General features: G+C 36.6%; 1 protein-coding gene across 2 annotated transcripts in view; it reads left to right on the forward strand.

Moving 5' to 3' along the window:
- The window catches only part of LOC6034904 (serine/threonine-protein phosphatase PP2A 65 kDa regulatory subunit), a 45,477-nt gene that overhangs the window by 1,240 nt on the left and 20,944 nt on the right, over positions 1–23,293 (forward strand). Inside the window, exons 3-6 of one of the 2 annotated variants that reach the window (XM_038251613.1) lie at positions 7,346–7,993; positions 8,054–8,819; positions 8,886–9,155; positions 9,221–9,990. In XM_038251613.1, the coding sequence (XP_038107541.1) occupies positions 7,346–7,993; positions 8,054–8,819; positions 8,886–9,155; positions 9,221–9,228 (1,692 nt within the window). In that variant the 3' untranslated portion in view covers positions 9,229–9,990. Of the gene's footprint in view, positions 1–7,345; positions 7,994–8,053; positions 8,820–8,885; positions 9,156–9,220; positions 9,991–23,293 lie in introns of those variants that run through there. The other variant, XM_038251614.1, reaches the window with a different exon arrangement.

A 23,293-nucleotide genomic window follows, 5' to 3' on the forward strand; every position in this document is an offset into this window, starting at 1 on the left:
GAAACATGGTGTCGATTTCTGGAAAAGTCAGGGAAAACCTGGAATTGTCAGGGAATTTTATTTGACCTGGAAAAGTCAGGGAAAGTCAGGGAATTTTAAGCTGGGTCAGGGAATTTCGATGATCTTAAAAATATTACTACAAAATTTCATTTCTTTTTGAAAATTTGCCCTTGAACTTTGCAACATTGATAATATTTAATTTCTTATATTGTTCAGTCCGGAAAGAACGCAGAACTCCATATAAAAAATGCTTAAGAAAAGAGTTACGATGAAAATCGCGTATAGCTTGTTTGCAATATGTTTAGGTTTAAAAATCAACTAATTTGGATTTGATTTGGATTTCCGTTCAACTGAAAATTACAAATTACTAGCGCACACAGGGTGGGACAATATGAAGCTGTTGCTCCACCATCCTCAGAGATTTGTTCTAAAATTGGTCGTTTGCTTAGCATATAGGGACCATAGAGAAAATCATACATTTTGTCAGAAAAATTGAATAATTTAAAAAAATCTGAAATTCTGATGTTTTGGAATTGTTTCTTAATTTTTTAAATTCTTATTCTAAAATTCTAAAAAAATTGTAAGGATAGACATTTTTTTTTCCAAAATTTCACTTTAGTATTCGTTATCTATTTTTTTATTATTCTCAAAATTAAACTGAACTATGATTTAAAAATGATCCAAAGTAGTCTTATTTTGTGACATCTAAACTGCCGTTCTACGCATAATTGTCCCATGTTCAAAAAAGTGCAACTGAGAAAAATGCGATTGAAATTTTTCGACCGATTTCTGTGTTTCTACGCATAATTGTCCCGTGGGTTCCTATTCGCCCTATGTGTCCCTAATCACCCCAGTTAGCAGTTTATCACCTTTGTTTGTGATTCTCTTGCTTTACAAAAGGTAAACAAGACATAATGCTTCGTAAAACTATTGATTCCGGGGAAGAAAATACTTAGTGGGACAATTATGCGTAGAAGTTTAACGATGGGACAAACAGACTTGGTGTTGTTTTTAATGAGTTTCCGAACAAAGTACCAGATTTTATGTGTTTTTCTTAAAGTACACATCAAACTAAACTTAAAAATGTCATCAAGTCAAAATCGACCAAAACTGACATGGGACAATTATGCGTAGAACGGCAGTAAAATGTAAGCAAAATAGTGATGGTGAAATGAAACTAAAAATTGAAGAATTAAATTAAAGAATTAAAGAAATAAAACAAAAGTTTGTGGAAAAACAGGGTTGTTACACTCAACTCATTTTTAAACATACTGACTATGAATATTTAATTTCTTTAAAGTTTTGAGTAATGTTTTTTATCCTTATTTATTGTTTTTTTTTATTTTAATCTTGTGAATCTTAACCATATTTCAAACTTTTCCTGAAGATACAGACATTTGGATGTAACAAAAATTATTATTGGGCATGTTCCACAGTACGTGCTTCTATCCCAAATATGAGCCTGATTGGACGTAACTTCTGGAGCAACATTTGAAAGGGGCGGTGATGCGTGTAATGAAAGGCCGTAAGAGCAATGTCGTACCGCCCCTTTCAAATGTTGCTCTGGACTTAAGCTTCTCCGCCTTGAATTTTAGATGGAATTCAAGAAGTAGAAATATTTTTTTTTTAATTTGAACATTCTTGAAGAAAAATAAAAAATCCATACATTCAAAAATTACAGCTCCAACATTCAAAATTGGATTATTCAGAAATTAGGAAAAATAGTATTAAAAAACCCAAAAAAAAATAAATTCATATTAAAAAAAATTGAAAGATTCGAAATATTTGAATCAAAAATTAAAAAAAAATGAAAAAAAAAATCAAAGATATAAATATTTAAAAATAAAAACAACCAAGAGAACAAAAAAAATATTATTTTTAAATTTTTAAATTCTTAAATTCTTAAATTCTTAAATTCTTAAATACTTAAATTCTTAAATTCTTAAATTCCTTAATTCTTAAATTCTTAAATTCTTAAATTCTTAAATTCTTAAATTTTTAAATTTTCAAATTCTTAAATTCTGAAATTCTGAAATGCTGAAATTTTTAAATTCGTTTGAAAATTCTGCAAAAGGCAACAATTTTAAAATTAAACATGACTTCTTACTTTTATTCAAATTTTCAATTGCTTTTTTTTTTGAAAACTTTTAACTTTAAGTTTTCTTTAGGAAATGAAGTGAAACTAACTCATCGCAATTTTAAACATGCAACAATTGTAATTATTAATTATTTCTAGAGTTTTTTTAAAGGCCCTGTAAGCTATTGTGTTTCATATGTTAAAATGGCATCATCAGATAAAAAAAAAACATAGGACAATTTTATGGTTGCTCATTTTGGATGTTCGATTAGAAAAAAATCATTGACAAAATTAAAAAAAAGTTTTTAAGTTTTTGCAGAATCCATCGTTAAAAAAATAAAATAAAAAAGTCATTGATTTTTTTCAATATCTTAAATTTGCAATATTCAAAAAGGAAAATGCATGAAACCATAAAAACGCTCCAAACAATATGTTAGGAAAAAAATGATCAGAAATGGTTTTTAATAGTGTTTTTTACCGTTGTACATAAAAATTGACATAGGGCTTAAGTACTCAATTGTCCCACCAAGTATTTTCCATCACGAAATCATGAGCTTTACGAAGCATTTTATCTTGTTTACCTGTTTACCAGTAAGAGGATTACGAATAAGAGTGATAAAATGTTAACTGGTGTGATTAGGGACATATAGGGCGAATAAGTTTATCAAACAAAAGGTAACCTCTAAATGTTAACTACAACAAAGCCAAATCAAAATAAAAAACGATACTTAATCCACCCTTAGGTGGTTGGCGCCTTCCTCACATTTAAAGGGTGCTATCCAAAATGCAAAAAGTGCGTAAATAACACTTAAGTGCTTATAGCTTTTGATAGGGTTGTCAGATCTTCAATGTTTTGGACGCGTTGGAAAGGTCTTTTGAATACCTATCCAACGATAGGTCGCATGAGAGATCCGGACATCATTTTCATCAAAATATCTGAGATCCGGCCTCGAAAAAGTGCGTAAACAACACTTAAGTGCTTATAACTTTTGATAAGGTTGTCAGATCTTCAATGTTTTAGACGCGTTGGAAAGCTCTTTCGAATACCTATCCAACGATAGGTCGTATGAGAGATCCGGACATCATTTTCATCAACATATCTGAGATCCGGCCTCCAAAAAGCGTATAAAAAGCACTTAAGTGCTTATAACTTTTGATGAATTTGTCAGATCTTCAATGTCTTGGACGCGTTGGAAAGGTCTTTTAAATACCTTTCTGAAAATGTATAGCATGACGGGTTTTCTTACAAAAACCACCCTTTTTACAATCTTCCGGACTTTTGTTAAAATGGTTTTTTAGCATAACTTTTGAAGTACTTAACTAAACTGTATAATTTTTAATAGCGACTTATGGGACACCAAGACGGATCGAATGACGCCAAAAAGGACAAAATCGGTTCAGCCAATGTCGAGATAATCGAGTGACAATTTTTTGATCAACATCCCACCACACACACAGACATTTGCTCAGAATTTGATTCTGAGTCGATAGGTATACATGAAGGTGGGTCTAGGAGGTCTAATTGAGAAGTTCATTTTTCGAGTGATTTTATAGCCTTTCCTCAGTAACGTGAGGAAGGCAAAAATAGTTTGATTTCGACGATTACATCAGCGTATAGTTTTATAGTTTTTTTCACATTGCTTGAATATAAAAATGTTTTAAATATTTTTGTATTTCGTAATTTAAATATCGAGAAATTAAAAGTGAGAGTGTGTGCAACAAGGAGTTAAACTTTCTGTGCAGTTGCTGTGAAGGTTCCCTTGGCACTTCGAAAAGTTTAACTCCGTGTTGCACGCGCACACTCTCACTTTGAATTTCTCGATTGCTGTATCTCGAAGCCGGTGCATCGTATCAAAAAGTGGTCAAAGATAAACTTGTAGCAAATTTGACGGGTTTTCCGAAAACAGAATACACACCGAAAGAATGAGATGAGATTTTTTGGTTTCTAAGTTTAAAAGTCAAATTTGAAGGTGGGCTCACGATTTTTTTTTCGATCATAATTTTTGTGAAAATAGCCTAAGATCACGCAGAAAAATGTTTTGTAGAATCAACATGTAAAAAACGAAACTATTGGCACTACGCCCCCCGGGGCATGGCCTTCCTCTAACGTGGGATTTCTGCTCCAGCGCCTCTGACGAGACAGGAGAAACCGGGACCGACGTTTTACTTCACCATCCGATAGAAGCTCAGTGGATAAGGCGGGAATCGAACCCGCGTCTCATAGCATCATCGGGATCGGCAGCCGAAGCCGCTACCCCTGCGCCACGAGACCCAGCATGTACGAGGTTTGAATCAACAAAATTTTTGTTGAATATAATCAACGCCGATTTTGCATTGAAACAAACCTTGATTTTCTCAATTCCACAAAAGTCTTTTGTTGTTTCGAAAAAGTTGCTTTGACGTTTAGCGTTGATTCAACAAAAATAATGATTTTCAAATCAACAAAACGTTTTGTTGATTCAAATATGCCTTATTTTTCTGCGTAATGTTACAAATAGACTCACGAAACCCCTAAAAAAATACAAAAAAATCATTTACTAAAAAGTGCTCTAAACATCAAAAATTTGAAAAACCGAACACGAGAGTCGATTCTCCAGGCAATTTTACATAATGGACTCCATATTTACCATTGTCCTAAGTCCAATCCCTGTGAAGTTACAGCGGTTTTAAAAATATTTATTTTGAAAAATAGGTTTTTTGATGGTTTTTGGCAATTTATATATGAGAGACTTGATTTTTCAGTCTCGAAAATATTTTTACCGGAAAGCTCGTCCAATTTCCCATAAGATTGTCTTTGACTACTTTTCAAAATAACTTGTTTTTTTTATGGTTTAAGCTTATTTAGGGGAAATCTACCCATTTTAATCACACTAAGCCGTTCGACCAATTCTCATCACTTTTGCCGTTTCTGCTATTAAATCAACATTTTCAGATGTTTCAACAATGGAGAGTTGCTTGCTCACATTTATTTGAGCTATTTATTACTTTGGAACAGTCAAAAACACTTTATATAAGCTGTTATTCATGATCAAAGTGCTGATAGGCCGATAATAGAAATAGGCTGAGAAAGGGTATAGTTCCCCTACTATACTACACTGAAAAAATATTCTGTTTTCAGTAATGAGCAATGTAATTAGCTTATATCTGTAAGCCCATACATCCAATTGAAATGTAATCAGAGACAAACTTAAGGGAAATCGGACGAGCCTTCCGGTAAAAATATTTTCGAGACTGAAATATCAAGTCTGTCATATAGAAATTGCCAAAAACAATCAAAAAACCTATTTTTCAACATTTATATTTTTAAAACCGCTGTAACTTCACAGGGATTGGACTTAGGACAATGGTCAATATGGAGTCCATTATGTAAAATTGTCTGGAGAATCGGCTCTCGTGTTGGGTTTTGAAAATTTTGATGTTTAGAGCACTTTTGAAAAAACAGTTTCAGTAAATGATTTTTGTATTTTTTTAAGGTGAGTTGCTCAATCCTTCATTTTTCGTGAGTCTTTTTGTAACATCTTAGGCTATTTTCACAAAAACTTTGAACGAAAAAGAATCGTGGGCCCACCTTCAAATTTTACTTTTAAACTTAAAAATCAAAAAATCTTATAAAGGTGGAGTGTTTTTTTCTTTCAGTGTATTTTTTTCGGAAAGCCAGTCATAACCAAGTTATTACAAATACGTTTGGAGAACTTTTGTCGCATAAAATAAGTGGTAAAATATGAAGTGTTATCAAACTGAATTTTACATTAAAAAAATGTAAATATTTAAATACCGACACTTCGATGAATCAACATTGATTCAAAAAAATATTTATCAAAATTTAAACGAATTCATAAATATTTTAAAATTCTTCGAAAGAATAATAAATGTAATCAAGTGTAAAGATGTAAAGCATTGATAATAAATAAAATCATGCAAATAAAATTTTGGATTGCGTTTTCTTACCTTTTTGTCCTGATCTTTTTTGTTGCCAGTTTAACGAAGTTTCATAAAAAAACATTTTGTTTGGTTATTTTAAAAATAAATATTGAGTATTAGGTATTGTTAAGCTTTTGGTTATTTTTCAAAGACTGATTATTCCCTGAATCAAAATAATGGTTCCATTTTTGAAGTGAAGTTTTTAGGAATCTATTATTGAAATTTATTTTTTTTATCTAAAACTTTCAATTACTTTTTAGAGAAGCTCTGTCCGATGATTTATGTTGACTTTTTATAAAGAGTATTTTATTTGAAATCTTTCTTCAGAAAAGAATACATATTTTTTGAGGTTCTGGAAAAGTCGGGAATTTGAAAATGGGATTTGAGTGGTTACCCTGCTTACGGTAATCCTCATCGAAAAGATAATTAAACGTAATGATTTGTTTTAGACTTATTTTGTTTAACGTTTTATAACTTTTTACTTTTTATAGTAACTTTTTAAAGTCCAAAAATTGTCATATTGCATGTTGCAACAATGCATTTTCAGAGAACAGCTGATCATTTTGAAATGAATGCAATGTTTTCCAGAAATAAATAAAATAAAATTTAAAGTTTTCCAAAAAACTGATAAGGCCGATGCAAATATTTAAAAAAGTTTTTGTCCCTCGGCCCTGGCCGAGGTCAAGGGGGAACACCCATTTCAGCACTGAAATGGGTGCTGAAAAGTTTAACTTTTCAACACTATTACCGAAAAGTAACATTTTTAAATATTTTTTTTTGTTTTGAACGGTGAATTTACTAAACGCATGAATGTTTGACATAAAATTCCATTCAAGAAGCGTTTTACGGAATTGCAAAAAATGTTGTAAGCAACTTGTTGCAAAACATGATTTTTTCAGCATTCGTCGAATTTATCAAACTCGGTAAACCTCGTTGGATAAATGAACGACTCGTGCTGAAAAAATCTCTTTTTGCAACTTGTTGCATAAACTACTATTTCTGTATAAATGTAAGTGCTGAAAACTTTAACTTTTCAGCACTTGTATCGAAAAGTATTACTTTTGGAGGCGCTTATATTGACACCAAACGGAGAAACGTGTGATAAATCTAGAGCAACATTTGAAAGGGTCGGTTCGACACTGCTCTTGCGGCTTTTTATTACACGCGTTTAAATGGAACGAAAGGCCGTAAGGGCAATGTCGAACCGCCCCTTTCAAATGTTGCTCCAGAAATAATACATATGGGCAAGGAGGGCAGAATAGGCCATCCTCGGTTTTGGGCTTTAGAATGGATTTAGACCAACTCCGTAGTAACGTTTCTTCTCTTCCTCCTTTCCCGCAACAACAGCTTCGCCTAAACTCGATCAAAAAGCTGTCCACGATCGCGCTCGCGCTCGGCGAGGAACGCACCCGCACCGAGCTGATCCCGTTCCTGACGGAGACGATCTACGACGAGGATGAGGTGCTGCTGGCGCTGGCCGAGCAGCTGGGCAACTTTACCGCCCTCGTCGGCGGGCCGGACTTTGCGATGTACTTGATTCCGCCGCTCGAGTCGCTCGCCACCGTCGAGGAGACGGTGGTGCGGGACAAGGCGGTCGAGTCGCTCCGGATCGTGGCGGCCCAGCACAGCGCCCAGGACCTGGAGGTGCACGTGGTGCCGACGCTGCAGCGGTTGGTCTCCGGGGATTGGTTCACCAGCCGTACGTCGGCGTGTGGGTTGTTTTCGGTGTGCTACCCGCGGGTGTCGGCCGCCGTGAAGGCCGAGCTGCGCAACAACTTCCGGCAGCTGTGCCAGGACGAGACGCCGATGGTGCGCCGGGCTGCGGCCGGCAAGCTGGGCGAGTTCGCCAAGGTCGTCGAGGTGGAGTACCTCAAGTCGGACCTGATTCCGATGTTTGTGCAGATGGCGCAGGACGATCAGGATTCGGTCCGACTGTTGGCCGTCGAGGCTTGCGTCAGCATCGCCCAGCTGCTGCAGCAGGACGACGTGGAGCATGTGAGTTCGGGTGGGTACTTGGGGTTTGATGCTGATTTGATGGTGATTCTTGTTTTGTAGAACGTTATGCCAACTCTGCGTCAGTGCGTCAACGATTCGTCCTGGCGCGTGCGTTACATGGTTGCGGAGAAGTTTACCGATCTACAGAAGGCCGTTGGTCCGGAAATCACCAAGACCGATTTGGTTCCGGCGTTCCAGTATCTGCTGAAGGACACCGAGGCGGAGGTTCGTGCCTCGGCCGCTACCAAGGTGACCGACTTCTGCTCGAATCTGGACAAGGGCAGCCAGGAACAGATCATCATGACCTCGATCCTGCCGTACGTCAAGGAACTGGTGGCCGACCCGAACCAGCACGTCAAGTCTGCGCTGGCCTCCGTCATCATGGGACTGAGTCCGATCCTCGGCCGGAACAACACAATCGAGCATTTGCTTCAGCTGTTCCTGCTGCAGCTGAAGGACGAATGGCCCGAGGTCCGGCTGAACATCATCTCCACCCTGGACTGCATCAACGACGTCATCGGAATCCAGCAGCTGTCGCAGTCGCTGCTGCCGGCCATCGTCGAGCTCGCCGAGGACTCCAAGTGGCGTGTTCGGTTGGCCATCATCGAGTACATGCCCCTGCTTGCCGGCCAGCTCGGCCAGGAGTACTTCAACCAGAAGCTGCGCGATCTGTGCTTCAACTGGCTGAACGACCACGTGTACGCGATCCGCGAAGCGGCCACCCTCAACATGAAGAAGATTGTACAGACATTCGGCACGCAGTGGGCCGAAACGAACATTATTAATCAGATTTTGGTCATGTACAAGAACAGCAACTATTTGCACAGTGAGTAGTGCTTCAATGTCTTGCCCGGTTACACCCTCTTAACCAACTTCTCCACCCCACCCCCAGGAATGACCTGTCTGTTCTGTATCAACGCGCTGGCCGACGTGGTCGGCGCCGACATCATCAAGCGGCTGTTCCTGCCCACGATCAAGGTGCTGTCGACGGATCCGGTCGCGAACGTGCGCTTCAACGTCGCCAAAACGCTGCAGAAGCTGTCGCCCTTCCTGGACCAGGCGGCGATCGACGAGCACGTGAAGCCCATTCTGGAGAAGCTAAACACCGACACCGACGTGGACGTCAAGTATTTCGCCTCGGAAGCGATGGTCGGAATTGCCGGTGAGTTTGTAAAGCTATAGAATCTTGTGCATATAGAACTAATTCAACGGTTTTCTCATTTGCAGCCGCCTAAAATCATCCAGGACAGAGTTTTGTATGCATTGTTAAGTAAGAAAGGAAGAAAATAAAGCCCATTGCTATTTAAAGGAAAAACAACAACACACACACACACATTACTTATCTAACTGAACACACGTCGAGGAAGCGGAAGAGGAGAACGTTCAATCTCTTTTTAACTGTGACGAACGTTCCCCCGCCACAATTGAAATTTCCGAGATTCCCGTTTTGGCCCAACAAAGAAAAAGAAACCAGTCCTGCTTTACACATAGACACACACCGCATGTAGTGGAAAAATCGTGTTTAGAAATGAAAAAACAAAAACAAAACAAAATGGTAGTTGATTAAAGTTCTTAATTGTTGATAATTGTGCAAATTATGGCTACTTTTTTATACTTACAAAATACACACTCAAAAAATAAGAAACAGAACGTACGCAAATGCGGGTTGATTGGTACATTTTAACCGGAAATAGAAACGGCAGCCGAATCGCGCGGTAGGACATCTAGACGCTCACACCAACTCATTTTCGCATTTTTTTTCATGGCTTGATATGTTGACGAATCATTCAAGTTATCAGTTTTCTTTTTCGGCGGACACATTCAGACACAGTGAAAGTAATCTAAACAAAACAACAACAACAAAAAAAATGGTGGAAATTATGAACGCAACTGCAAGTATATCCAATTACATTAAACTAAGTTTACTATTAATGATGAATACACTAAACGTAAGGAGATAATTTAACAAACCAATAAAAGTCCAATTCAGGAGTAAAGGGCGAAGCGTTTTATTGGGTCGGGGTTGCTGTTGAGCGTTGAAATTTGTGGGAGGATCATCCCTAAAATACGTGGATACTTTTTTGGAAATAACAGAAATTCGGAATTTTATAATAAGGAATATTTTTTTGGTTTTTATTTTTGACATTTTCAAATGTTGGGCTAACTTGTAAAATTTCGAAATATTTTTCCTTGAAAATTTCACAAAAGTTTCATTTTAAACATTAAAAATCGAACAAAGAGTCTATCCTTCTCGTTCCTAATGTAAACATCAACTGACGTGAGCAGGGTAGACTCTTTGTTTACACTTTTCAATAGTTTTGCTTGAACTAATAGTTTCTGTAACGTGATTTTCGAATGATAACACTTTGTTTACATCTACAAAAAAGAAGGCTGTTGCAGGCCAAGGATTGATACCTGAGAGCATGCAATAGCACTGACCTTGTTGCGTGCTCTTCGGTTGACATCTTGGGTCATTGTACTAATGAATATTATTGCGCGTCAGTATCGTGTGAGCAGCAGTGATGGATTTTTGTGATGTTCTTCTTGTGCTGTATTCGTGATCGTATTCATGGATTCGTGTGGTGCCTGTGGGGACGCGCAGTCCTTTTTTTTCGTGTTATTTTTCGTCTCTTTTGTGTCGCTGTTCGAGTGCATGGGGTAACGCGCAGTTCTGTTGACTGTTTCTGTTTTCTCCTTCTTTTTTCATTGTTTGTTTTTTTTCGCGAGTTCGTTGGTCGATGAGTTTGTTTTTGCTGTTGTTCTCTATTTTAGTTTTCGATAGAAACGTACCGAATTTTTTTGAGACTAGCAAGTCGTATTGCTGGATTAAGTCCTTTCTATATCATCGATGATCGGAAGGCACGCCGTCGAATATGTTTTAAGATTTATGATATAAAATCATCTTAATAAATAAAGCCCTTCCTACATCACCGTTGATCGGAAGGCACGCCGACAAAGAATTTCAGGAGAATCGCGGTCGAATTAATACTACATAAAATGTAAATCCTTAGATAGCTATTTTTCCGCAGCCGGCTGCCTAAGATTTTCAAAATTTCAACCGATAAACAAATTACTGATGGTCGCATCACCTACTACAGTGAATCCTGACCGCATACCCATCTAACTAACCCCTCAAAACTCATGTGATACCGATTGGGCGGTCTCCATCACTCAAGTATGTGTATGTGTTTACAAAAAGAAGAAAGAAGAAAAAAGTATCGGCTAACATTCCCATCCACTTCCCCGTTTCTTACCACTGGTCGTGGCCGGCGTCGGTATTGATCAGCATGATAGGGAGCTTTGAAAATTGCGAAGGGGTGATGATTGGTTCGTACTTTTCGTCTGTGGTCCACGGAGCAATTTTTGGGGGTCCTGGTCAATAAAGAAGTAGCATCTATGGGTTGACACCAATGCTATGCTTTGCTAATACTTAGATATTTTACAACTAATGATGGCAAAACAACTGAACTTTTTTTTTATTTTGTTCAGTTTTTAAGCGCGACACATCGAAAACCCCAGATTTTATTTTCAAAAAATCATATCTCGGAATCCTGTTAATAAACCTCGTCCATTTTTGTAAAATTTACCGAGGAATCCGATAAAAATATTTTCAAACATTGGCACTTTGGTCCAGACACGGTCAAAACGGAATTTGAAGTTTTCGTATTACTTTTTCAAATGTTAGGCTAGATTTTTCGTACTCCTAACTAATTTTACTTGAAAGTCCAGCTATCACCTTTCATTTGAGTCCATAACAGCTTGAAACAGCTTGAAATGGAGCAAAGTTATGATTTGCAAAAAAAAAAAATGAGGGTCTAAATATTTCGGCCAAAAAACCCCACTCCAAATTTGATCCAAATCAAAGCACTTTTATTTTTTTAATCTTTCATAAGTAACTACTGTATCGAGAAATTAATAAAGAGAGTGTGTGCAACATGGAGTTAAACTTTCTGTGAAGTTTCTCCATGTTGCACGCACAAACTCTCACTTTTAATTTCTCGATAGATTCTAAATCTGCCAAAAATTGTATGGAGACTTATATGGACAAACAGTAATGAGCAATTCCAGCTCAAATCAGGAATTTTTCTGGTACCTTTGTACCCGACCCTCTCCGATGAAACTTTGTAGACATGTTATCCTAGGCCTATATAAGCCATTTTTGTGTATATGGAGCCAGTTGTACTCGAAAAACACATTTGAGTAGGGCGTAAGGTATTTAAATATTTTTGTATTTTGTAATATAAAAATTACTGTGTCTCAAAGCCGTTGCGTCGTATCAAAAAGTGGTCAAAGACAAACTTGTAAGAAATTGGACGGACTTTCTTAAAAAAAATACACTGATACAAATATACACCCCACATCTTTGAGATTTTTTGACTTTTAAGTCTATAACTTAAATTTAAAGGTGATGTCACGATATTTTTTCGTTAAAATTTTTTGAGGAAATAGCCTAAAATAAAACCAAAAGACTGCAGGATGGTATGTCTCTCCTAAAAAAATACAAAAATCATTTACTAAAACTGTTTTATTGAAAAGTGGTCTGAACCTCAAAATATTGAGAACCAGTAGTGGGAATCGATTCTCCAGACAATTTTACATAAAAGTCTCCATATTGACCATTGTCCTATGTCCAAACCTTGGGAAGATAGGTACAGCGGTTTTCAAAATTAAAATGTTGAAAAAACGGGTTTTTAATGGTTTTTGGCAATTTCTATATGACAGACTTGGTTTTTCTGTCTCGTAAATATTTTTACCGGAAAGCTCGTCCAATTTCCCACAAGTTTGCCTTTGACAGCTTTTTGATTTATATCGTTTTTATATTTACGTAATCAATTTTACTATCCTGGTTTCTACCACACTGAAAAAATATTCTCTTTTCAGTTGTAAGCAATGTAATTAAGCTTATATCTGTAAGCCCTTACATCCAATTGAAATGCTGTCAAAGGCAAACTTGTGGGAAATTGGACGAGCTTTCCGGTAAAAATATTTACGAGACAGAAAACCCAAGTCTGTCATATAGAAATTGCCAAAAACCACCAAAAATCCCGTTTTTTTTCAACATTTTCATTTTTAAAATCGCTATATCTTCCCAAGAATTGTACATAGGACAATGGTCAATATGGAGACTTTTATGTAAAATTGTCTGGAGAATCGATTCCCACTACCGGTTTTCAAAAATTTTGAGGTTTAGACCACTTTTTAAAAAAACAGTTTTAGTAAATGATTTTTGTATTTTTTTAGGAGAGACATACCATCCTGCATTTTTCGTCAGTCTTTTGGTTATATTTAAGACTATTTCCTGAAAAATTTTGAACGAAAAAAAATCGTGACATCACCTTTAAATTTAAGTTTTAGACTTAAAAGTCAAAAAATCTCACAGCTGTGGGGTGCATATTTGTTTTAGTGTATTTTTTTTTTTCAGAAAGCCCGTCCAATTTCCTACAAGTTTGTCTTTGACCACTTTTTGATACGACGCAACGGCTTTGATACACATAAATTTTTAAATTACAAAATACAAAAATATTTGAATACCTTACGCCTTTCTCAAATGTGTTTTTCTAGTACAACTGGCTCCATATACACAAAAATGGCTTATATAGACCTAGGATAACATATCTACAAAGTTTCATTGGAATCGGAGAGGGTCGGGTACAAAAGTACCAGAAAAAATCCTGATTTGAGCTGGAATTGCTCTAATGCAAAATGCAGTTTTAGTCAAATTTAAAAATAAAAGTATTAAAATGCCATCAAATCAACCATTTCTATTTTTCATATAAAGGTTTTTATGATTTTGAAATTTACATTTTACACATGCGTGAAGAATTTCGTAAGCATAAAAACCTGCATATTAAAAAAATAAAATCTTTTAGTTGTCTGTTAATTTAGTTTAGTTAACTGAAATCAGCAGCATTCAAGATAAAACACTAATATAAACATGTTCAACGTATAACACCTCGTTCACTGACCTATCATAACGAATCAAAAAAAAGGTGCCATTTATGTTTGTTTGACAAAACTGTTTCACCTTGATAAACAAAAACTTTAAATGTGCAAATAAAACCAAAAAAAAAAAACAGTCTACCTTTGTACATAACGCGTACATTTTAGCCGGTTTAAAGCCGCCACTAAGTGTGTGTGTCTCGTATTCCACACCACACGCGCTCGATTTTTGCGACGTCACGGTTTGCAACTTTGAACCCTTCGCCCTGCTTCCGCGGCACCGTCGTCGCTGACAGGACCGGTTGGTATGGGTTGTGATTTAGACTAGTTTAAAATTCAATGTTCTGCTTTCTGCACACGAGTGAAGTCGTTGACAGAATCTGCGATTAAATTTACATAGTGTTAAATGTATTTTTATTTGATTGTTTTTTTTTAACAAATACGCAAATTGTTTTAAAAACAATCATTGTAAGACACTCACTCCTAGACGTTCTTTAATCTCTTTTTTTTCGAGCTCATTATATAAGTGATAACAGTAAGAGTCTTGTTTTTGTGTGCTCTCGTTGTACATTGGCGCGAGCCATCAGTTCAGCGGTTCACCATCCAAAAAATCAGCTCTTCGCGGACACGATGACCGGAGATTCCAGTTCGGTTTGAGATTCGAACAGCGCGCGAGGTGTTTCCGCGTTGGTGATGAACGAGCGGTTTGCTTTTTTGGGAGAAATTTCGTAAATTGTAGCGATTTCACCCCCAAATAAAAAAAAATACGAAAACAATTAGTGCAGTGCAACATGGGTACCACGAAGAAGGTGGTCGTCGTTTGTTCGGCGCTAATCTTGGCTCTGGGTATGTTTTAGTTAGATACTAAGTGTGTTATGAGCTAGTGTGAATCACGCGGCGTGTGAGATAGTGAGAGTGATTTGCATAAGAACTGAATGCTGTGTTGTCGAGTGATGTTGTTAATTGGAGTGGAAAACTCAATTCAATCTAAATTGTGCATTGAGTACCGTAAACTGGGGTCAATCGGGACACATGGGGCAGTTTTTATCATGTTGGAGCAAAATATTTAGATTTTTCTGGTTGGTTTCGGTTAGAGCAGACTCAGAACAACAAAATGTGTACATTCATTTCCAAATTTAAAAGCTTTAAGTGCTCTAGAAACTGCTGTCCCTATTCAGACTTAGTCCCGATTCGACCCAGATTACGGTAACTTAACAACATTTTGTTAATTTGTTGGTTTCAAAGTTATGTGATAAAGTTATCACATATTATGCAAGTAGCGCTCAACACTTATTCCAAATTTATATGTAATCTGTTTTTACTTATCCAATTACTCTTGTTAAAATTTCTTGATTCTTTAAAACTTGTAGATCACCATTATATTTTTAAGCTAATTTTTACTCACTTTAAAGTTTAAACACCTCATGAATGAATTTGAAAACAAGAAGCCAATGAACCACAACAAACGGCGATCGCGATCATTTTTGAGTGCGCACCAACACAAACCTATCCGGTTCTTGTGAGATCGTTTCCGAACAGCAAGTTTTTGGTTCGAACCGGCCGGTGATTGCTAGTCGCTTGCGCGTGGACTTGCGCCACCAGAAGAATAGTCTGGAAGCAAACTTGTTTCGAGGGCGCTTGTTTTCACACGTAAAATGGTTGGTTGCAGAAATGTTCGGTAGAAATTAATTGAAATGTACGAAAGTTGAAAATTTTTCATAAAATAATCATGAAGATTTTACTTTAAAAATGTGTTTTGAGAAATAATTAATATTTATAATAAAATCAATTTTCTATATTAAAATAAATTTTGTAGAAACTGAAAATAATTTTCAATAAAAAAAAATATTAAAATATTTCTCTAATTAGTTTGCAATACGTCGTAAGAGCTACTACGACCTCCGTCTTTAGTTTGATTTTATCTCTAAAGCAAATCAAATGTTCATTGTTTTCTCAGTTAACCCTCTACAACCCAACCCCGCCTTTAGACGGGCTTCGATTTAAAAAATCGCTAAAAACTCCATTTTTCAATAATTTTTTTATGTTTCAAAAGCATTGGAAAGAAGAACTCTTGAAATTTCAGAAAATTTATGGGTTGGAAGTTTTAGTTGTTTTATGTGACTTTGCCAATGTTTTAAAAAAAATATTTGTTTAGGTCAACTTGGCTGTGTTTTTTACTGACATTTCCTATATTTTAAGTAAATGGAAGTATACAGTAATTTTTCTAGTGTCCCAGACCATACATTCAATGTTTGGCCCTTTTAAAATGTTAGTCTTGATTTATTTTTTTTCAAAATATTTTTTCCGAAAAGATCGGAAAATTTCACGAATTTATCATGTATTAACATTGAAAATCGGACCATTAATTGCTGAGATATCGTGATTAGAAAATGGTGGGCTGCTTGGGTGAGATTTAGAAAACTTCAATTTTCGTGTTTCTTTTTCTTTAAGCCGCTGTATCTCAACAACCAGAGGTCCAATCTTCAATGTCTCTTAGACAATTTTATAGCAAATTTTCTGATCTTTTAAAAAAAAATATTTTTAGAAATAGTCACTCATGGTCACTATTTTTAAAAATCGAAAAACTGCAAATATTTCGCTGAAATCAAACTTTCGGTGGCTATATCTTGAAAACGGGGCCCTTTATCGAAAAATCTGTAAAGTAATTTTCGATTGCAAATTCAATTTTGCATAAAAAATGAGGTCAAAAAAATTTTATGTATGAAATTTCGATTTTTCCAAAAATCACCAGTTTTTCAAAAAATCATAACTCGGCGGCAGATTTTTTGACCATGTTTCTCTATAGCTCAAAAGTTGCGGATTTTTGTCCCCTAAAACATATCAAAAAATTTCGAAAATCAAAATTTGCATTTGCATAAAAAATGAGGTCAAAAAAATTTTATGTGTGAAATTTCGATTTTTCCAAAAATCACCAGTTTTCTAAAAAAAATCATAACTCGGCGGCAGATTTTTTGACCATATTTCTCTATAGCTCAAAAGTTGCGGATTTTTGTCCCCTAAAACATATCAAAAAATCTCGAAAATCAAAAAATATGTATTTTGGGAATTTGAGTTTTTGTGAAAAAAAAGTTAATAAAAAAATCGGGAAATTTTTTTTTCGTGTACCTATTTTTTTCTAAATAGTCCTTAACAATACCTACAACTTTGCCGAAGACACCAAATTGATCAAAAAATCATTCAAAAGTCACAGATTTTCGAATATTTACGTACCATTTTTGTATGAACAGCTGCCAAATTTGTATGGTACCGGCTCCGTGGCTTAATGGTTGCGGCTTCTGCCTTGAAAACAGAAGGTTCAGGGATCAAATCCCGGTCGGTTTCCTTGAAATTTGGAATCAGGAACTGAACTTTGAATATGAACAAAAAACCTTTAAGAATCAGGTGGGATTCGAACTCACACCTTTGGATTGATGGTCTGGGACGCTAACCAGTCGACCAGTGGAGTTGATACTCTAGAACTGAATTGATCAGTAGTGGCGAAATAATGTCACAAGGTATTGATATGTTATAACCACTATACTGCCGTTCTACGCATAATTGTCCCATGTTCAAAAAAGTGCAACTGAGAAAAACGCGATTGAAATTTTTCGACCGATTTCTGTGTTTCTACGCATAATTGTCCCGTGGGTTCCTATTCACCCTATGTGTCCCTAATCGCCCCAGTTAGCAGTTTATCATCCTCATTTGTGATTCTCTTGCTATACAACAGGTAAACAAGACATAATGCTTCGTAAAACTAATGATTTCGTGATAGAAAATACCTGGTGGGACAATTATGCGTAGAAGTTTAACGATGAGACAAACAGACTTGATGTGGATTTTAATGAGTTTCCGAACAAAGTACCAGATTTTATGTGTTTTTCGTAAAGTACACATCAAACTAAACTTAAAAATGTCATAAAGTCAAAATCGTCCAAAACTGACATGGGACAATTATGCGTAGAACGGCAGTATATAACTACTAACACCGTCTCAAATCAGCCCAGGGCCATCTCATATACTCATGAACTGGACGAGGGAGTCGTGGATTGCCTGGCCCGAGTCATCTGCATTACCGATTTATGTCTGTACAATTTCAGAAGAAATCTTTAGCCAGAGAAAGGTATTCGCTTCAAAGGTTCTTGAGATATATGGTGGTTACTAACCGAACCGTCTCAGTTGAAATATACTGTGGTCATGGCCAAGTCCTGCCAAGACGGGGGTTCAAATACATACATACTAGGGTGTTTCATCCAAACAAAAAAGTTCTCAGAATCTGGCAAACCGAGGTTCCCCTAGTAGAGGATACCCATAGGGACTCTCATGCCAAATATCAGCCCATTTGGTTGAGAATTGGCCTGTCCCCAGCGTTTCAAAGTTTACATGTAAATTACTATGGGATTTTTATGCTTTTCGTACAATCGTTCCTACAGGTCTGGGGACAACATGGATTCACTCGGAATAAAGACAGGTGTGTAGGGGATGGTCCAATGAACAAATTCCAGAAGGAATTAGGGTTGTCCATTCTGTCCCCAAGGTGCGCATTGGATCGACGTCCGGTGTCTCCAGAATTAACGATTCACCCTTCAAATGTACGCATTGTCCTTAGTATGCTATGACGGCTAGCTGAAAATTACGACGCTCCATGTCAGACGGTGAACACGTGGGAAAGCATCGATTGCAGTTTTATTACAAAATCATCATGTTACGTTATTTAGAATAGTTCACATTGTTACAGGAACATCAATAACTATAATTTTATTACTTTAAAGAATGTTTCTGAGCCAAAACTTGAGTTAATACTCAGCCACGTGTTCACCGTCTGACATGGGGCGTCGTAATTTTCAGCTAGCCGTCATAGCATACTAGGGACAATACGTACATTTGAAGGGTGAATCGTTGATTCTGGAGACACCGGACGTCGATCCAATGCGCACCTTGGGGACAGAATGGACAACCCTAATTCCTTCTGGAATTTGTTCATTGGACCATCCCCTACACACCTGTCTTTATTCCGAGTGAATCCATGTTGTCCCCAGACCTGTAGGAACGATTGTACGAAAAGCATAAAAATCCCATAGTAATTTACATGTAAACTTTGAACCGCTGGGGACAGGCCAATTCTCAACCAAATGGGCTGATATTTGGCATGAGAGTCCCTATGGGTATCCTCTACTAGGGGAACCTCGGTTTGCCAGATTCTGAGAACTTTTTTGTTTGGATGAAACACCCTAATACATACATACATACATACAACAGCTGCCAAATTTGTATGGAAATTTATATGGACAAACTAATGATGCAAAATGGCTTCTTTGGTCATAGGGAAGGCCCCCACAAAGTTTGAGACAAATCCAAAAATACAAAAAATAAAAATGGTCGAAATCGGCCGGTTTTGTAGAGAATTGCTCTTGAGCAAAGTATTAAAAAAATACAAATTTAGTATCCTATTTTAAATTTTTGAAAGGTTGCATTGATTCAAATTTCATAAATTCAGTTGCATTAAATTATGCAATATTTAGTGTTTTTTTTGTACCAGCTCTTCTTTAAAAATTGAACAAAAAGGGAACATATCTAAGAAAAGGAAGAAACGTCTTGTAAGGTTCTTTTAATTTATGCGAAATTTTATCGCACGAGATGAATATCAATTCTTCAACTCTCTCATCATCTTTTTTTTGTGGATGACTGTAAACTTAAAAATAACCGAATCGGTCCAGCAGCAGGCATGTCGTGTTTCCAATCGTTTGCCCGTTGCTGTGAGTGTGATTAACTTTTTTCGCCAATAAAGAGCAATAAAAACCACGTCGGTCGGAACCGCGCTGGTGGAATTCGCGAGAGCGGTTTACAACCCAAAACTGACACACCGCGTTTAAATTGGATGTAGGAGAAGGAAAGCTATTTACGTTCCTAAGATATTTGGTAGTTTCTAGGTTAATATAAATAAAGGCAAGTTATACTGGATCGAAATTGAATGCAAATACTTTTAAAATGTGTGTGTAAATAAAAAATCATAAATTTCCATAAATTTGGTGCGGTGACTTTCTAGTTCCTATCAGCTGAGGAATATGAAAATTAATTCCAATTTAAAATGGAATAATAAGGTACTTCAATGCAATACTTCAAACCCAATTCAAGCTCACTTCTGCCTAACCATTAAGTACTTATGATTGCCGACACTCATTGCGAATCAAAACTTCATTCAGTTATCTCTCTCGCAGTGCTCTCTTTGCGGGTTTTCTCACCTGCTGGCTTGTGCTTAGCCCATGTGCGAGAAACCGCACGATACATACTACTCAACTATATATTTACGTACACGAAGTACACCGTAATTGAAGAACTACTACCACAGCCTGCACAGCTGACCGAATTGGCAACAACCGAGCCGATTCACTATGGTGATGAGCAGGTCTCTACCAAATCGGTAATTTAAGATTTCTCAAATTTTTGAATTTTGTATCACATTTTCCCTTTTGACTTTTATGCCTTGTATTTACTGTTTCAAACCAGCACATTTTTTATTTATTTTATTTTTAATGAAAAAAAAGTCGGGCAAAAAAAAGATGTATAAGCTTTTAAATGCTATTACAGATTTTAATCAAAGTCCAAATCAATCCACCGTTATTTTAAATTTTAAGCTCAATTCATAAATTTTTTATCTTTAATTTTTTCAATAGTTGCTCCGACCTACTTCGATATTGCAAGAAGAAGGGTGCTACGACCTCTTTATTTTTTTCAAATGCGTGTATTCAAAACCCCCCAAAATGTAGAAATCTAAATTTCATTAATTGGACCTTTAATAAAACTTCAGAAATGGTTAAAAATTCAACAACAAATAAGTGTCACCAACAGTGTTGTAAATGAGTGATAGAAAAAGCAATCATTTGAAAATCTCTGCACTAAAACATCAGAGAGTATAGCGACCGTCACTATAGCTTGCGAGATCTCTTTCTAGCGATGGCATTCTCTCTCTCTCTATCACTCCTCCCTTTTTCCTCACCGCTGAGTCTCTCAATCTCTCTGAAAACTGCAATGGAAGAACGCGAGAAGGCGATTGGGAGCCGACTACGCATGACGCCCCGTTAAACTACGCTTGCGAAATTGATTTTGTGGCGGCTTTTATGGTTAAACGCTGTTGCTGTTGAATGGTCGTGAAAGCGGGAATGAGAGAGAAAAGGAAAATGTCAAACGCGAGTGTGTAAACCGTGTAAACACAAAAACGGTATTTTCAAAAGGGTATTTTCAATCCTCAAAAAGGATACTTTCTATCCTTTTTTAAAGTTCACCCGGCGTCACCCTTTTAAAAGGGTATGTCAAATTCAGTACATTTTCGATACCCTTTTAAAGGGTGACGACGGGTGAACTTTAAAAAAGGATACTTTTTTCTTTGAGTGTAGGTTCGGCACTGAGAATATCAATGCGGATAGAAGGGCAGTTGTATTTGGGGTCTGAATATTCAGGCTTGATAATTGTAGTTTCTGAGAGCTGATAGTTTGATGTTTATACAATACTGGTTCACTGACAGAAATATAAAATTAATGAAATAATTTCAAACATTGCACTTTTTAAAAAATGAATTCCAGAAGATTCCACAAGCAACCAACAGCCAATTTCGCATAGAATTTCCATCCAATATGTTCCACATATCGTGGTTGAAGTGGTGTGCTGACCGACCGCACTCACTCACTGGTCGTCGGATACTCTCGCTCGGCACGAGGGACGGAGACTTGGCAGTGGAAGCAAGCAGCGCACTAGGTTCAGTCCGTCGGATCTCGTGTCAACAGTCGGTTCGGTGTCGGTGTCCGAATAGTTAGTTGGCCCAGTGCCTGTCAGTGGTGTATTCTTTCCAATTTTAGCGCGCGATTCTCAATAAACACGCGCGCGTCAACGCCTAACTTGTGTGTGATACGCAATACTAGTGTAAGATAGAACAGGAAATAAGAACTAGTTTGGCCAAATCAGCTGCCAAAAACCGCTAATCGGAGAGCGGGTCTAAATTTTTCAAAGTTTCTTCACCAAGTTCCGTGTCGCGTGCTGAACGGTAGTCTCTTCTCCGCGAGAGTTACAATCAACTGTTTTGTTTTGTTCACCTTCTCGTGAATAATGTTGTGTCTCCGCTTTCGTTTGGACACCTGCCATAGCTCAATTGCTCACGTTTTGGCGGGCAATTGTAGTTGTGTTCGTACGATTTGGGGATCCAAGCCGCGATAAATTGTACACGTTTCCGGACTCAAACTCGCTGGATATGAACGTGAGGTGTTAATGTGTCAATGTTTCCGTTACATAAATATTACGAACAAAACAAACCGTTTGTTCTTGCAGGAGAGCTATCTGTATAATAAATTGTTATCTGTTTAAAGCTATTCAATTGATATTGAGAAACCGACTACTTGTAGGGGAAATTCTCGTATGTTTGGCAGGTCAAGCACTCGCTCTTAACTCCATCCAATTTGCTGACTTTCACTATTTAAAGAACTAATTTTGCACAACTTTTGATAGAAACTTGCTTGCTCACTTCTTATGGAGCTATTTATCACTCGATTTCAATTGAAAACGCTTTTAATGAGCTGTAATCGAATGTCAAAGTGCTGATGTGACAACATTAGAGACACGCTGGAATTAGATGCTGTTCCCCTAAATAATATGTTAAATTAAAATTAGAAAAATGTTCGTTTTGTTTCACGACACCTTTTAAACTTGTTATTCTTATTCCACTATTCCACAATTCCTAATAATGTATCATTCAGTGTCCGAAAACGTTATAAATAAAATGAGGGTGAAACTCTGACACATCTTTATTTTTTGTTAAACTTTGCCTTATGGGATAACTTTGATTTCTGATCAGATCGATAGGAACAACTTCCACAAGATTGCAATAATTTGTATCTTAAACAAGTAGTGTGGTTGATATTTGACATAAAACTAAATCTTTTCTCAACAAGAGTGACCTTGTCTGTTATCGCCCAATTGAAATTTGTTTTCACGGGTTTAGAAAAACACAACTGTAAACAACTCGGAAGAAATATTTAAAATTGGAAAATCTATTTTTTTACAAATTTACCCCAACATATGAAAATTTCATGAAGAGCCTAAAATTTCACAAAAGATTCATTTTGTAACATAGAAAATCGAACTAACAGTTTCCAAGAGATTGAGAGTAAAAAAAATAAGGCTAATAAGAAGCGCAGAAAAAAACGGTTTACAAATTTTAGGCATTAGGAGCCTGTATGACAGCATCAAAGCCAAACATGAAAATTTGTGGCAAATGTATTTAAAAATATGTTTTGCAGGGGGCTTTTTCTTCATGAATTGGTTTTGGAATGCAAAAAAATAAAAATAAACCATTAAATGCCTTGAAATCGA

Source organism: Culex quinquefasciatus, chromosome 2 (genome assembly GCF_015732765.1).
Source record: "Culex quinquefasciatus strain JHB chromosome 2, VPISU_Cqui_1.0_pri_paternal, whole genome shotgun sequence".
Taxonomy (NCBI): Eukaryota; Metazoa; Arthropoda; class Insecta; order Diptera; family Culicidae; genus Culex; species Culex quinquefasciatus.